Source organism: Talpa europaea (assembly GCF_964194135.1).
Source record: "Talpa europaea genome assembly, chromosome: 9".
In the NCBI taxonomy this organism is placed as follows: domain Eukaryota; kingdom Metazoa; phylum Chordata; class Mammalia; order Eulipotyphla; family Talpidae; genus Talpa; species Talpa europaea.
In genome coordinates, this window is record NC_140076.1 from 17852028 (window position 1) to 17864831 (window position 12804).

Consider the following 12804-nt stretch of genomic DNA (forward strand, 5'->3'; position numbering starts at 1 on the left):
CCAAGTACTAGAATAAAGCAAGACCAAGACAAAGTCCCTGCCCTCTTGCAGCCTTTTTCCTATGAATAAGACAGATAATAAATGGTACCTCTATAATATCAGCACTCTGTCATAAAGTGGATTAAGAACAATATGATGGAGGGGAGAGGGTACTTAGATAGGACTAATAGGGGTAATTTGGCTGCGTGATTAAGTCAAAACATCTGTGTCACTTAAAAAAAAAGTATACAAAAGAAGCTATATTCTCTTAATGGAATATGAGAACATTCTCTCTACCTATAATACTATTCCCATTCATCAAGGCCCAAATGAGGTCGCCAGATTTTATTTAGGTTGTTTCTGGTAAGCTCGTCTGGGTCTTGATGTTTCTATTTCTCCATTCATAAATTCCATAAATATAAAGCAATCTAAATAGAGATGAGTATTTGTCAAGAACATTGACACTTCAGTGCAGAATACCAGTTCTGCCCCCATGATACATTTATAGAAATTTATTGATTTATTGTTTTATTTATTTAAATAAATAAAAAATACTACTAATAAATTTTATTTACATTTATTAATAAAACAAAGGCATCAAGATGCTGGTAATCGTTCTTATTCCTTAAGCTCTGAAGAATCTATTTCATAAAATCGATATATTCTAGCACGGGAAAATGCAAAATCCATAGCCCAAGGCTAAAATTACCAAAGTTTATAAACAATGCACTTTGCAATTTTTGAAAGGCAAAGTTCTTATCAAATTATCTTCACTAGCACTCTCATTTATGGATGACATGGTCAGAAACCTAGTACATATTATTAGCACTTGGTTAAAAATGTAGAATAAAAACACCACCAACTAACAATCAATTAAATATTTATTAAATGAGCATAAGGTGAACAACACCATATTTGCAAGATAAGATTTGTGAACATTAACTTACCCAAAATCTCTTATTTCCTTATCTGTAAAAGCAGTTACAGAAATAACTGATCTTACAGATTTGTTGGGAGTATCAGAATTAATGCCTCTAATGTGCAATATATGGTACCGAGCAGAAATTAATAACCAACAACTACTACTAATATCAAAATATTAGACAACTTATTTCTAAAGAATCTAAACAAAAGAAAATGAGAAGTACTTCAATCTACTCAGAAGAGTCAAGGGAGCTGCACAGGTGAGTGTCTGTACCAAGACTTAGAAGATGCACAACAATATCCCAGAAGAGCTCTCCAGGAAATGTAAATAGCATGAATAGACATATGGCAAACACCAATTGTTCAAAATTGCTATTTAAGAACTGTGTGAAAGGACAGGAGGCAGGGGAGTGGGCAAGGTGTCTATGTCTAAAGAATGAGGCATCAAGAGAGTTACTGAGTCCCATTTTAATAAATGAGTAAGCAGGATACCTCCATTTTGTCTGTTCTCTAAAAATCTGTGGGGTACACCTTGAGTATAAATCCAAGATCTTAGGTTTAGTCACTAGTATTCACAAATTTTAATTTCGTCAATAGTTGTCAAGTCTGGATTTTATGGAAATAAATATATAAAATCTCCCATGTAACATCTTAAAATCTAGTAAAATCAACAAAAACAGACCAAGCATCTATTTGCAAATCATTAATCCACCTATCTTCACAATGCAGGAACTGTTAAATTCACATTTCTTCTCAAAAGCAGGGGCCTCCCTTCTCAAAATTCAGGGGCCTCCCTGGTGGCACAAGGGGTTGAGACACTACCTATGAGGCTTCCGCAGCCACTGCAGCACGAGTTCAATGCCAGGCCAGGGAGACACCCACATGACGCAGCAGACCTCTCCTGGCTCACCCATTGCTCCCCTAGCAGTGTATTTCGGTCAGTCTGCCTGTTTTTTTTTTTTTTTTTTAAAGAAAAGATTGATTGATTTATACATACATACAAGAACTGGGGTATAGTCCAGATGCGCAGGAGAGTGAGCAGATTCACCAGAGACAGAGAGGGGAACAGAACAGGCAGACTGACGAAATACACTGCTGAGGGGAGTAGAGGGCGCAACAGGAGAGGTCTGCTGTGCCACGTGGGACCCTCGCTGGCTGGCCAGGATAGAACCGGCACTGCAGAGGCTGCGGACAGCTCCAAAGCGTGGTGCTCAACCACCTGCACCACCAGGGGAGGCCCTATACCACAGTTCTTGTATGCATAAATAAATAAATCTTTAAAAAAAAAAAAAAGCACTCATTTAAATGCAGAATTTGAAAGCAACCAATCTTTTAATTGATTATTTTAATTTAATAGTCATTCATTTCTCTATAGTTCATCATGCTCTATAAGTTCTCTACAGTTCACCATCATGTAGAAAGCTCAGGAGCCTTTGTAAACTCTCATCTCTCAAAATGTATTATCCAATACCAAATTATGACAAAGCTTAAACCCAGTACTCAGGACATTTTTTTTTTCTTTCCCTTTTTCCCTAGTCATTTTGAAACAGAAAAGAATGAAATTTTTATCAGATGTTAAAGGGGCCCTGGAGAAGGCTGAAACAGAAATAAGAAGATGAGGTGGTGGGAATGTCAGTGACTCCACTAATTGTTCCAGCAACTAGAATATAGTTAACACAACTAGAACAAACGCTTTGTGATAAAATGACTATGACAAAGGAGTTGATCCAGGAAAAACTATCCATTTTTATAGTAGGGTTTGTAATTGTGATGATGGAATACTCACAAATACAAATGATCATCATACTACCCCTAAGGAATCTGCACTTACAAGATATGCATCATGCCCTAGTAGCAGCCAGTCAGTAATAATATGAAAATCATTTCATGTATTCTACGTATCACAGTAAGATCAGAAAACAGCATAAATTGGGCCTCCCCGGTGGCGCAGCGGTTGAGCACTGGGTTGCAAAGCTGCCCACAGCCTCTGCAGTGCCGGTTCCATTCCCGGCCACCAAGCAAGGGTCCCACATGGAGCGCAGACCTCTCCAGCTGCCTGCTCTCCCCTCAGCAGTGTACTTTGTCAGTCTGCCTGTTCTGTTCCCTGCTCCGGCTCTGGTGAATTCTCTCACCCTCCCATGCTCCTGACTGTACCCAGTGCTTGAATAAATCTTTAGAGAAGAGAAGAGAAGAGAAGAGAAGGGGAAGGGGAAGGGGAAGGGGAAGGGGAAGGGGAAGGGGAAGGGGAAGGGGAGGGGGAGGGGAGGGGAGGGGAGGGGAGGGGAGGGGAGGGGAGGGGAGGGGAGGGGAGGGGAGGGGAGGGGAGGGGAGGGGAGGGGAGGGGAGGGGAGGGGAGGGGAGGGGAGGGGAGGGGAGGGGAGGGGAGGGGAGGGGAGGGGAGGGGAGGGGAGGGGAGAGGAGAGGAGAGGAGAGGAGAGGAGAGGAGAGGAGAGGAGAGGAGAGGAGAGGAGAGGAGAGGAGAGGAGAGGAGAGGAGAGGAGAGGAGAGGAGAGGAGAGGAGAGGAGAGGAGAGGAGAGGAGAGGAGAGGAGAGGAGAGGAGAGGAGAGGAGAGGAGAGGAGAGGAGAGGAGAGGAGAGGAGAGGAGAGGAGAGGAGAGGAGAGGAGAGGAGAGGGAGGAAGGGAGGAAGGGAGGAAGGGAGGAAGGGAGGAAGGGAGGAAGGGAGGAAGGGAGGAAGGGAGGAAGGGAGGAAGGGAGGAAGGGAGGAAGGGAGGAAGGGAGGAAGGAAGGAAGGAAGGAAGGAAGGAAGGAAGGAAGGAAGGAAGGAAGGAAGGCAGGCAGGCAGGCAAGCAGCATAAATTGTGAAATTATATACTTGTGTTCAAATCTTCTAATTTGTGTGAACCTATGCATGATGCATACAACTTTCATTTCATTTCCAAATCTATCAAAATTAGTGTAAGGGAAAAAAATAGGCAAAGCACTTAGATTTAAACAGATTTTGATAGGACATACTTATTACAATTTTCCTTGTTCACTTTATCACAGCTTCTTTCAAAACATGGCAACTACTTTAGTTGCCCAAATCCACAATGAATTGGCAGGCAGCCATTTAAAAATAAAAATCATCACAGAAATAAATACAGACTATCCAGAGTAACTACTAAGAAATTTACTAACAAGAATTATTGATTCTGTCAATAAATTATTTCCTGAATTCTCTTACATACATGGCAATAGAACTCTATCTACTACAAAAATAAAAGTGCGTATTAGCTTCTAAAATAAAATCATACAATAAAAATACTGAACGAGAATAAATTAGTTAGACCTGTGTTTTTCCTATGATTTTGTGGAATCTAAAAAAATTAAACATACATTCTCTTCTTAAGGAGACTGATGAAAAAGCAAAGGATTCCTGCTTGAATCACATCATATGTGCATATATGAGCTTGTCTCAAGAGACAACTTTTATCTGATGATGTATAACAAGTGTAAATGTTCATTTTATTTGCATCTCTAGGAATTTATTCCATGGAAATAATTATGGACTTATGCAAAGGATATTAATTAGTTTTATTTATAGCACCAAAATATTGCTAAGTTAAATGTCAAATAACAACGAACTAGTCAAAGTATGGGATGCTCTTGAATGGAATGAAATATAGCTAGAAAATGTCTTTTAAAAGAACTTTAAATAACATAGGAAAGAGGAAAAAAAGATGCTACACTAAGTGGGCAGAATAATCCCAACAAGAATTAATTAATATGGATAGAATGACAGATTAGAAACATTTTTGTTTTCTCCCGACATGAGGACTTAAAGATGATTTTTTTTTAAGTTTCCAAATTATCACAATTTTAATCAATAAATAGGAATTAATTCTAGTAGGCAGGAAAAAAATGGCTTATTTAAAATAAAACACAACAGAGAAATACTAACAGTCAGACAAAACCAAACCAAAATAACCCCCTGACAGCTAACTGCAAAACGGAGGCAACCAGAAGGAAAGGGCGGTGGGGTGGAAGCAGGACAGGGATGGGCCCTAAGGACCACGATGAAGATTACTGGGGTTATGGTAGTAGGCATGGTGTGAAAACATACATTATAGAGGTTTAAACCTGAAAAATACAATGAAGAAAAAACTTCACCTTAATAAAAATAAAAAATACATACTTAGTTTTGCTCCTTTCCCAACTCAATTAAAAAGCTCTTATTACTCTAAGTTTGTAAAAGGTATAAGATTTCTATCCCACCTATTCAATGTTTTAATAAGCAATCTGAGAACTGCCATGTCTCCTATGGTGGCAAGCTACTTGTAACAGAGTTAGACATGATCTGAGAATGGTGCTTAGCAGTTAACTAGAGCATGGCAGAAAAAAATTTTTCTATCACTTTGAATACTCACTTTGCCACTTGCTAATAGCTACATGCCCTACATAGGACAATTCTCAAAGCAGTTTTTCATATGCAAATTGTTTACTGCATTGCCTTAAGTAGTTACACTGACAAAGGACTTGACACATAAAAGGTATTCAGTAAGCACAGTTTAATAAGTCTAAGCCTGAACTCAGATACAAACATTGGAGAAAGAACTCACCCTTTTTTGCAATGTTTTCTACTAGAAGCAATCATACTTTTAAATTGTATACAACTAAAATTCACACTTAGATGGTGATAAATTCTTTACATTTACCTGCTGTTGCCCTTGCTGAGCCTGTGGGGTGGTCTGCTGATTAGCAGAATTAGTTGCTGCTGCAGCAGCGGCAGCTTGCTGCTGAAAAAGACTGGCAGGGTAGACTCCCCAGGGAGTAACTCCATAATACTGGTGAGGGACCACAGCAGGGCCTAAAAACAGCAAGAGAAGATTAAGAAAAGTTTAAACTAGTAAGAATAATCTTAGGGTTTCCCAAAACTACATCTGACTCAACAGATCTTAATGCAAAACATTAACTTAAGGATATATTGATTCATTTTAGAAAACAGAAGATATAAGATCCCCATACTAAAGTCTTCCAAAGTCATTAACACCAGCGGGAATAGGCAAAGCAGCTAGTGAAAGACCAAACTCACAGATATTCAGATGTAGATTAACAGACAGAAATTGGAAAGGGTGGGTTTAAGAACAGAAGGCAGAACTGGCCTTGGACAGAAAGGAAGATATATTTTTTCCCTGAGAAAGAAAGGACAGATGTAGACAAAGCGTGTTGTTAGAAGGAAATAAATGGAGAGTTTGTGTGCTCTAAGTAATAGAACAGAACAAAAGATTCAGTTGTACCCTGCTTTCAATAGTAAAGATGGCACCTAATGTGATTCACAGGGACAGGGATCCTAGTGATTCTTTAACTCTAGAAAGATGAAAATCAATCAAGTCTTCTGAAAACAAAATCCAGGCACTCCATTGTTCAATTTTCAGGAGGCTTGGTCTTCCTATATCTATTTTTGAGGTTGAAAAAGTCATTCACCAGAACCACATTTGGACACTGACATGAAATTTTAAATTAAAGCCAAAGTTGAAAAGAGAGAAACAAAAAACCTAACACTTTGATTTCCTGAATATCCTAAGAGGGGGTGTTTGCCCTGTGACCTGTGATAGAAAGGCTATTGTGTACAGGGTTGATTCCCACCTTGCAAGAAGGGGTGACCCTGACCTTCAATAAGTGGCTTGGAAAATGAATGAATACAAATTATTGTTAAATACTAAAAATGTTTGGATCCTTACTTAGAAGTCTGATGATGTTTTTGTGACCAAAAACATGCTGTAGGAACCTGACTCTTACATCAATTAGTCTATAGTCAAAATGTGTTTTAGGTCAGTTCCCAAGAACCTAACAATGACAATAAAAACATATTCTATTTTCTGTGCCTGTAGACTTAACGAAGATTAGAAGCTATTTATAAGCGTTCCTGCTATCTGGGTGGGAAATGAAGTGCTGCTTAGAAAAATTGTTAGTTAATATTCTAAAAGACATACCTTCAAAATGAAAATGGGTCCCCAAACTCATCTGACCAATGTTTATAAAGTGGAATGGTCATGAACAGTTAAAGCAAAGAGTGAAAGAGAAAACAACACAATGAAGACTCTGCAAAATGGATGTAACAGCTGTTAAGGGGTTACCATCTACCTTGAAAGGTGGCGTTACAACCTCCAGTGATAGTCCCAAGGCTCCAAAAAGACAATAAAGCAACCTCTACTGGGCAGACTACTCTTACCACCACCATTTATAGTACCCTTTATATTTTCTCAATGGCATTTCCACTACTTTACTCGGTTCACAAGGCCTATGACTGAGTTTAGGAAAATACTCAAAAGATGCATCATTACTTGAACTTGGCTCATCAGGATGTCTACTTCAATTTCTGTGTTACTAACACCCCATAAGAACAGTCTCATAGTTTAGATAGTTAACATTTCCTGTTCTGTTTAAAAGCTCTTAAGTCATTTTCAGTCTGGTTCAGCTAATGATTACAAAACCCAAGATTCTCATCTCCAAACTATGATCTCATTAAGGACAAGTGTGTCATGCCTAAGACTACCTCTTTATTTCAGACATGCGATAAGTTAGCAGAGAAAAGATGATTCAAGGTAAACTATACATTACAGCGTGTGAGGTGCATCTATAGGCTTTGAGTTAGACATGGCTCAAACCCCAATCTGAATTGTGTGACCTCAAACAAGAGAGTTCTCAGATCCCTTTCCCCAATCCCTAATCCTTACTTTCATCACCCAACAATTCACATGGGGGAAAAAACAAAGTCCTCAGCACAATGCCTAGTAAACAGTTAAAAGAGTTTAATAAATTACTAATGGTAGTTAGCAATGTTCATTCTGCTAGAATAGCTATTTCCTGCAAAGGTGAGGAGAGCAAGGAACTATATACTACATATGTTCCCATCACAATACACACCAAAAGGTGAACAAGTCTATGGAAATAGTAAGAAGTTCTATACTGCATCATTTGAGTTCAAAACTGCAAACTGTATGCTATATAATAAGAACTGACTTCTCGCAATATTTAGTGATTATTAACATGACTTAAAAGGATCTTCCCCAAACAATATATGTGTATTTGAAGACATTTAGTTTGTTCTAATGCTGAATTCAACCTACATTTATGACCCCACCATGGTGAAAGCAACTGTGCTACAGCCACACAGAGTCAAATAACAAAGTGCTTATCTTTAAAGTTCAATCTCAAGGGGAAGAAATAAAATATGCATACATCCACAAGCAAATTAACACAAACCAATAAAAATAATAGAGAAAGAGGGTCAGCAAAGAAGGCTTTTTAGAGGTGACTATGCCAGCTAAGGAGATTCCCAGACACAAAACGGAAAGAACTTACTACAGAAGACTAAGCAGATAAAATGCCCAAGGAAAAAGAGGCCTAAGCCAGCATTTAATCTGCAGCAAGCTAAAAAAAATCAGTTTAGTATTGTTAGAATATATGAGAAAAGCCAATAGCAGTCAATCTGGAGGGAAAATGGTGCAAATGTACACTATGTACAAACCATGGAGAGATAAGTGAGTACTAATCCTCACTAATCCTTGGAACATGGCAGGTCCTAAAAAAAACACCAATTTTGAGGAATACATCATACCCACTACCCAAGTAAGCTGTAAGAGTTAACCCATGTCTGATAATAAAGGCAGTATACTATATTTAAATGGGTAAGTCGGACATCAATAAAGGGTTTAAACAGAAGGGTAAGATTTTTGTTTGAAATCATTTTCTTGAACAATTTAAGGGAGCACAGCAGGAGATCGAACCAAGCAAATCAGATATATGTATGGGAGAACAGCTGCAAAATTCTAGATATCGAGTATAAGGATCTAGGCTGTGGTAGATAAAAGGTAGCAGAAAGACGTGAGCAAGGGAAGAAAGGTCCAAAATAAATACAGGAGCAGAGCCTCCCCTGGTGGCGCAGCGGCTGAGCGCTGGGCTGCAAAGGTGCCCGCGGCCTCTGCAGCGCTGGTTCGATCCCCGGCCACCGTCAAGGGTCCCACATGGCACGACAGACCTCTCCTGCCATGCCCGCTGCTCCCCTCAGCAGTGTATTTTTTCGTCAGTCTGCCTGTTCTGTTCCCTGCTCTGGCTCTGGTGAATGCTCTCACCCTCCCGCGCTTCTGACTGTACCCAGTACTTGTATAAATAAATGAATAAATCCTTAAAATGAATGAATGAATGAATGAATGCATAAATGAATGAATGAATGAATAAATAAGCGCGCAAATGGTGGCTCCATAGATCAAAAATACCTATATATGAGGTAGCTGATTAATTTGCCTTTGGACATGTTCAGGTCTGAGGTTATAGTTAAGCAGAGATATTCAGTTGGCAGGTAGATGACACTGGAAATCAGGAGCAAAATTTCCACTAGAGACAAAGATTAGGGAAAGAGTAATATAGAATGTGTGCCAATCTCAAACCACCTTTTAGCAGGTGAAAAAATCCTTCATAAAGCAAAATATCTCACCTAGTGTCGCTGCTGCAGCCAATCCAGCTGTGTAGGGGTCCGTCCCTGGGGGAGCAGCGCTGATGATGTATGGATTGGGGACAAATGCAGCGGGAGCTATACCTGCTGAAAACATACCTGTCAGTAAAAACAAACTTGACTAAAACTGCAGCCCCTACCAAATACCTGCACAGTTTAGCTCTACATTCTGGGCTATAAAGAAAACAGACAAGCTAGTATAGGTTGAGAGTAAAGAGAAATTTTTAAAAGATAACATAATCCCTGTAACTAAAGATTATGGTATTACTTACCTATGATCTTTTATTAAACTTTACTAAAGAATTAAAATTGCTTATATGGCTTGTGATACAGCAAAATTTCTAAAAGATTTTACGAACAGTTTCCCTCAAAGAAAATACATGCTGTTTATAAAGGCTACCATCTACAATTATAAAATACCAGACCACAGACAATATATTCCAGGCCTTAATTAATCTATGTTGGAAGCAGTCTTTTCTTCCATAGGATACCACAATCTATGACTGGCACTCTCCTTTCTGTTGATGCTTTGACACATTTAAAAAAAAAAATTCTGGTTGTACTCGTTTACACTTGGAATGCTTTGTTTCAAGGCGGGGGGCGGCAATAAAACAAACAAAAAAATAACAATTTAGTCAAAACTTAACTGCTCTAGGAAATAGGCAGAGCTACTTTAATTGTATGAACATACTTTCAAAAAATATCAATACATAAACTGCTTGGAAATGGATTTATAGTGCTACTTGCTACTTAATAAAATGAAACGTTGATATATTAGCCTATTCAAGCCCAAGGTCAAAACTGTTACTTAACCAATTTCATCTAATCTTACCACAAGAGTTTCTACTAATCACTACTAGTCAGCACTGTAAATATTGAAACGATGGTGGTAGAGCAATACCTGGATACTAAGAAATCATGAGTTGAGGTCTAGACGGTATAGACAAAATAAGAAATGTGGCTAGAGACCACTGGATGAGAAGACGAGGTCATTTACTTTGAGGTATTTGTCCAGACTTGAATCGTCAGTGTACACCAATAGATTTCACAATAGCCAGGTATCATAACATAGCGGCAACACCTATAATAAGGGAACTATAGACTTAGGAACTTACCAATATGAGGTTGATGCGCAGCTGCTAGTGCATATTGCTGTTGCTGAGCAGCTGTCAATTGCTGGACAGCAAGTGCATTCGGTCTTTGGAATAGCTGAGGTAAGAAAAAAGACATGGTGAAGTTAGAGAATCTGTCTCATGAAATAATTTTAAGAGCTCTCTGAATACAAATTTTTTTTTAAAAAAAACCCTTATTTAGGCACATTAATTTAAACAAAAATGTTCTCACGCCTTACTCCATTCCCATGATGTTGAGATGCCTGGTTCTCTTTCCTCTTTCTTTACCTCAATTTTGTGTACCTAGTTCCCAAGTGCTGACTACTTTGCAGATTACTATGTTCCCTGAACCACAAACATACACACAAATGCCCCAATACATATCAACAGTGATGACAGTTCTGCCTAGTCCAAAGCACAATTAAAAATTACACAAAATGTACTACAAAATGACTTGCCATATCATTCAAGTTGTCTTCCTTCAGTTCTTTTGAAAGCCCACAAACATTTTGAATTAAGCCTCACCTACTCACATTTTGAAAAGGAGTATGTAAAGTATTCATTTTGTTCTCTGGCTGCCTCCTCCCGGAAAAATGATATTGGATCCCTTAAAACTAGCAATATGTCCTAATGAGGAAATTAGACACAGTCCAAATCTGGGGGCTCCAGAGTTTCTTAGGGTACCTATTCTTTATATGGAGGGGATAAAACAGCAGAAGTATAGCTACTACTAACAAAACTTGGACTGTGCGCTCAGACTGAGCACACTTTCTAGTTGTCAAGAAAAGGGAAAAAGTTCTAAGGCCTTGACATTAAGGATATGTTAATACATAAGTCAATCATTTATTTTTTCAACAAATATTTATGAAACAATACCTAAGAGGCACTGTGCAAGGAACTTGGGGTACAACATTGAATAAAATGTTTCTACATTTTAGTACAAATGACACTACTGTGTGCTGACAGCCTGATATTGGACTGCCGTGATGAATCTCCTACCAAAGAGTCACACTGAACACTTCTCTATTTGCTGAAATCAGACCAAAAGAGCTTACTGTAAGGAAATTCCTGGATAAGACCATCAATCTAAATGCTCTTTCAATAGAATTTTTCAACAGTTCAGCTGACATCACTGGATGATCTATAACAGACACTACATGAGTTACAGGCACTTTCATAAAGAGACCTAACAGTTTCAGCTATTAGGCGATAACATCAATCCATCTTACAATCGGACTTTTATTGTTATCCTGGGCGGTAAAGAGACTTTATCCTATAATTTTGGTTACTTCTATGTCTCCAATATATGAGTAGACTAATTTTAAATAACAAGAAAGGTGAATATTTTTAACATACTGGTCATCCTCACCTTATTTCTATATATTCATTTTTCTAAAGACCAGTGTAAAATAAGCCTTTGCCTTTTACAGTATGAATGCCAAAATTAACCCTGTAAAGATTCCAAAAATACTTCACAGTTTTATTTTCAAAGGTTAAAAAGGGGAAAAAATTCATATTAGGCTTTTCATAAAATATGTCTTCCAAGGAAATACTGGCATCTACATATCAACACTTGTTCACTCCAGGAAGGAAGCCAAGTAGTACTCTTTAGTAACTGTGATCTTGTGATTGTTGCAACTTTGTTTCACAACACTTCTGTTTTACCTTAAAGGACATGTCTTATAGTAATCCTATAACAGGAGGCACAGCCAGGTGGCAGAAAACAAGTAAAATGATGGGAAATTGTTTTCACATTTTTTTCCAAGGTATAAGAGTGCCTGATGATTCAACTATGTATCTACTGTCTCTTTAATAGGTCTCTGGAATTTTCCTAGTCTAAAACCTTTTGAAACATTTAACATTTCTGACATTTTCATTCTAGTGTCTTCCCTCTAGCCCCCTCTGTTGTGTTGCAAACAAAATTATTCATTTCAAGCAACAAACATCTTCTTAAAGCACCTATTATTAGTTAGATGCTATGACATGAAGCTAGAGAAATAAAAATATGGTGTGTTCAGAATATGACTCTTGATGTCATGTTGATTTGCTAACAAAAACCAGTGCCACCGTGCTCTTCCCTAAATCTTATCTTTACTTCATATGATTTTAATATTGCATATAACTAATCATTATGTTTGCACTGTATCTGTAAACATAACATAAAAAATACATAGTATGAGAGCAAAAAGTAATCAGTTCACATAGTTAATAGTCTGTGATTCTCACTACCATGTTACCACACCTTAAGAGCAGGGAGTAAGACTTTAAACTAAAAACATGCAGGCCTTACTCTCCAAGAGGTCCCACATAGCCTGTGCTTGCAACTTTATTT

At 38.2% G+C, this 12804-nt stretch overlaps 1 protein-coding gene across 8 annotated transcripts in view; it reads right to left on the bottom strand.

Moving 5' to 3' along the window:
* The window catches only part of PUM1 (pumilio RNA binding family member 1), a gene marked incomplete at both ends in the record, with an annotated part of 109457 nt that overhangs the window by 30362 nt on the left and 66291 nt on the right, over positions 1–12804 (bottom strand). For 6 of the 8 annotated variants that reach the window (XM_084241876.1, XM_084241875.1, XM_084241874.1 and 3 more), the window contains 3 exons: positions 5561–5712; positions 9343–9444; positions 10476–10569. In XM_084241876.1, the coding sequence (XP_084098002.1) occupies positions 5561–5712; positions 9343–9444; positions 10476–10569 (348 nt within the window). Of the gene's footprint in view, positions 1–5560; positions 5713–9342; positions 9448–10475; positions 10570–12804 lie in introns of all 8 variants that reach the window. The other 2 variants (XM_084241872.1, XM_084241869.1) reach the window with 1 other exon arrangement.